A 2545-nucleotide genomic window follows, 5' to 3' on the forward strand; every position below is an offset into this window, starting at 1 on the left:
ACATACATATATATATATACATATACATATACATATATATATATATATATATGTATATTGAAAATATGAAATAGATAATTGGATATGAGGCCAAGATCTTATAACAAGATAGCATTCTCCGCAATTTCTGCATGCAAATTCTGTAATAATGCAGTGTAGAATTCCCTCCTGCAATTACAATTACTTTTGAACTTTGCCATCTATGATCTCAGTGCAAATTCTAGAACAATCGCCATAGTAACAACTAGGACACCCTCTTTTAATTACAATTAAACATTTGTTACACGCAAACTGTGGAGAATGCTATCTTGTTATTATAAGATCTTTGATATGAGGTTAATGTTTGAAAAGAGCAGCATAACCTTGCAAGCGTGCACCACAGGAAAATAAATTTCACTGTCATTCTCGTCACAACGCTTCGATAGACGTTATTTCATTATTTATATTTAATAAATTCAAAATAAACACAAAGTCCACAGATTGAGGAATATTCAAGTGATATTACCCAGCAATGCAGAAAATGTTATAATAGTTCTGAGAATGCTTAAATAAATGTGACTTCCACCCACCTCCCCATCATCTGTCATGCTTAATGGAGGACTGGCATGCGACTAGTAAAGAAACGCAAATATTAGACAAATGGATTCACACTCATTAGATCAAGCTAAACCAAATGATTATTATAATTTAACAAAAAATTCAAATAAATCATTTACATTTATCAGCAATTGCACTCAGCAATTATAGAACGGGATTACACGGTAGCGATGGCAATGCCATCTCAAAATTGGGGGGTGTGCACCTAGTTCCTCCCCTTTGGGTTCACACCTGTTCATCAATTACTTTTATTGTAGTTTTTTAGTGGCTTAAAAGAGCCTTCAAAAATACATTATAATAAATTAATAGATTATTTATATTTTGTGAATCACATTTTCATTCATCTGGTACTGTAAGTTTGAAATTTCATCTACACATATATAGTAAACAAAATCAGATTAATCTAACTGTATTATATAATAATAATACATCTTTATTTGTCCTCAAATGTAATATGCACTGTGGAAAAATGGGCAGCGCCACCAGACTTAAACTACATCATACAATGGATACACATGGTCCATAACTCGCCTAACTCTCCTGAAGGGGTTATTCAAGGAGCTGAGTTATTCAAGGAGCTGAGCATTTTTTAAAAGACCCGAATTAAATATTTGGCTGCAGAGCCGTGTCTCGGACCCGGGCCCTAGCGTGCAAGAGCCAGGAACCATACCAATCAACCAAATGCTCAGCTTAGGAGATTATATTTGCTATCAAAGTTGTTATAATACCTCAAGTTTGGTGAATTCCTTAGCCATCGCTGATCTAGCTTGTTCAGATTCTTCTAGTCTGTTAAATATGAAGGGTAAAACTATAAGAATAACATTAACTTGACAATGGATGTTCATTTGCAGATTTAAGAAAATGTATTCAAACCACCAATGTGCATTGCAAAACAACAAACCACTAGATGGCAACAGATGTTTACATTTTAGCAATCAGAGAAATGATAAGTACAGGCTCACTCAAATTAAACATAGCATAAATCTATAGATGCCTATGATTTTTAGCCCTCCAATATATACCAGTATTGACATATTCTACAGATGGTTTTTGACAAGCAACTGGTTTAGGTTGTTTTAGTCACTATACCTTTTGCTAACTGCAATTAAATCACTTTGTAAAAGATCTTTTGATTGGTCCTCGTGTTGTGGAGGTGCAGCTGACATTTGAACCTTAGCTTGGTGAGGGATAATTGCTGTTTCTTCCACAATCTATAAACAAAGAATATTGCAATATCATTCAATATTTATTCTCTAATTTGACATCAATGATTATTATCCCACCCCACAAGTTTAAGAAGGTTTTAAATCAACTTGTTTTATATATTTTGATATGTCAATGATTAACAAAAAATTGTCATTAGAAATTCGCCACCAAACTCCACTCCATATATTACAAAACATCTTTGCACTGGTTTTTGTATGTCCTTCATCATAACATGGGCATACCATAATATTTGATACCTGACTATTTGCTATCTGTTGCTCCACTGCATTCAAACAGAGTTCAAGTTCTTTGTTATGATTATCTGTGTCACGCAAGGCCCGGTGGGTGTTGTGAAGTTGCACTGACAAGTTGTTTCGCTCCTCTACTACAGATGCAATCTGGGATGTTAACTCCTGACATCTGTAAGGAAACAATAATAATCATTATAATAACAAAATACAACTTATGATATTATATATGATTCAATCAACAATAATTATTATACTATTACTACCAGTGGCAGATCCAGGAATTCAAAATAGAGAGGGCCCGGGGAGGTATTTTCACAGGTGCAGGATCCATACCATCACCTCATGTAAAAAAAAAATTGTGATTATGACATCTCTGTATGGCCAGAAATTGCACTTTCACACTTGAAATTTGAATACAATTTTCTTTATATCTCCATTTAAAACATTTTGAACAATTTGGGGGGGGGGGTGGATGGGGGGGGGGGCGGCTG

At 34.3% G+C, this 2545-nt stretch overlaps 1 protein-coding gene across 7 annotated transcripts in view; it reads right to left on the reverse strand.

The window, feature by feature from the left end:
* The window catches only part of LOC117114270 (GRIP and coiled-coil domain-containing protein 2-like), a 27616-nt gene that overhangs the window by 4650 nt on the left and 20421 nt on the right, over positions 1-2545 (reverse strand). For 5 of the 7 annotated variants that reach the window (XM_033257881.1, XM_033257878.1, XM_033257879.1 and 2 more), the window contains 4 exons: positions 2046-2223; positions 1687-1808; positions 1326-1383; positions 570-611 (listed from right to left, as the gene is read on the reverse strand). In XM_033257881.1, the coding sequence (XP_033113772.1) occupies positions 570-611; positions 1326-1383; positions 1687-1808; positions 2046-2223 (400 nt within the window). The remainder of the gene's footprint in view (positions 1-569; positions 612-1325; positions 1384-1686; positions 1809-2045; positions 2224-2545) is intronic. The other 2 variants (XM_033257876.1, XM_033257877.1) reach the window with 2 other exon arrangements.

This window comes from Anneissia japonica, unplaced genomic scaffold (genome assembly GCF_011630105.1).
Source record: "Anneissia japonica isolate Jap-2015-1 unplaced genomic scaffold, ASM1163010v1 scaffold2994_len2133135_cov197, whole genome shotgun sequence".
NCBI lineage: Eukaryota > Metazoa > Echinodermata > Crinoidea > Comatulida > Comatulidae > Anneissia > Anneissia japonica.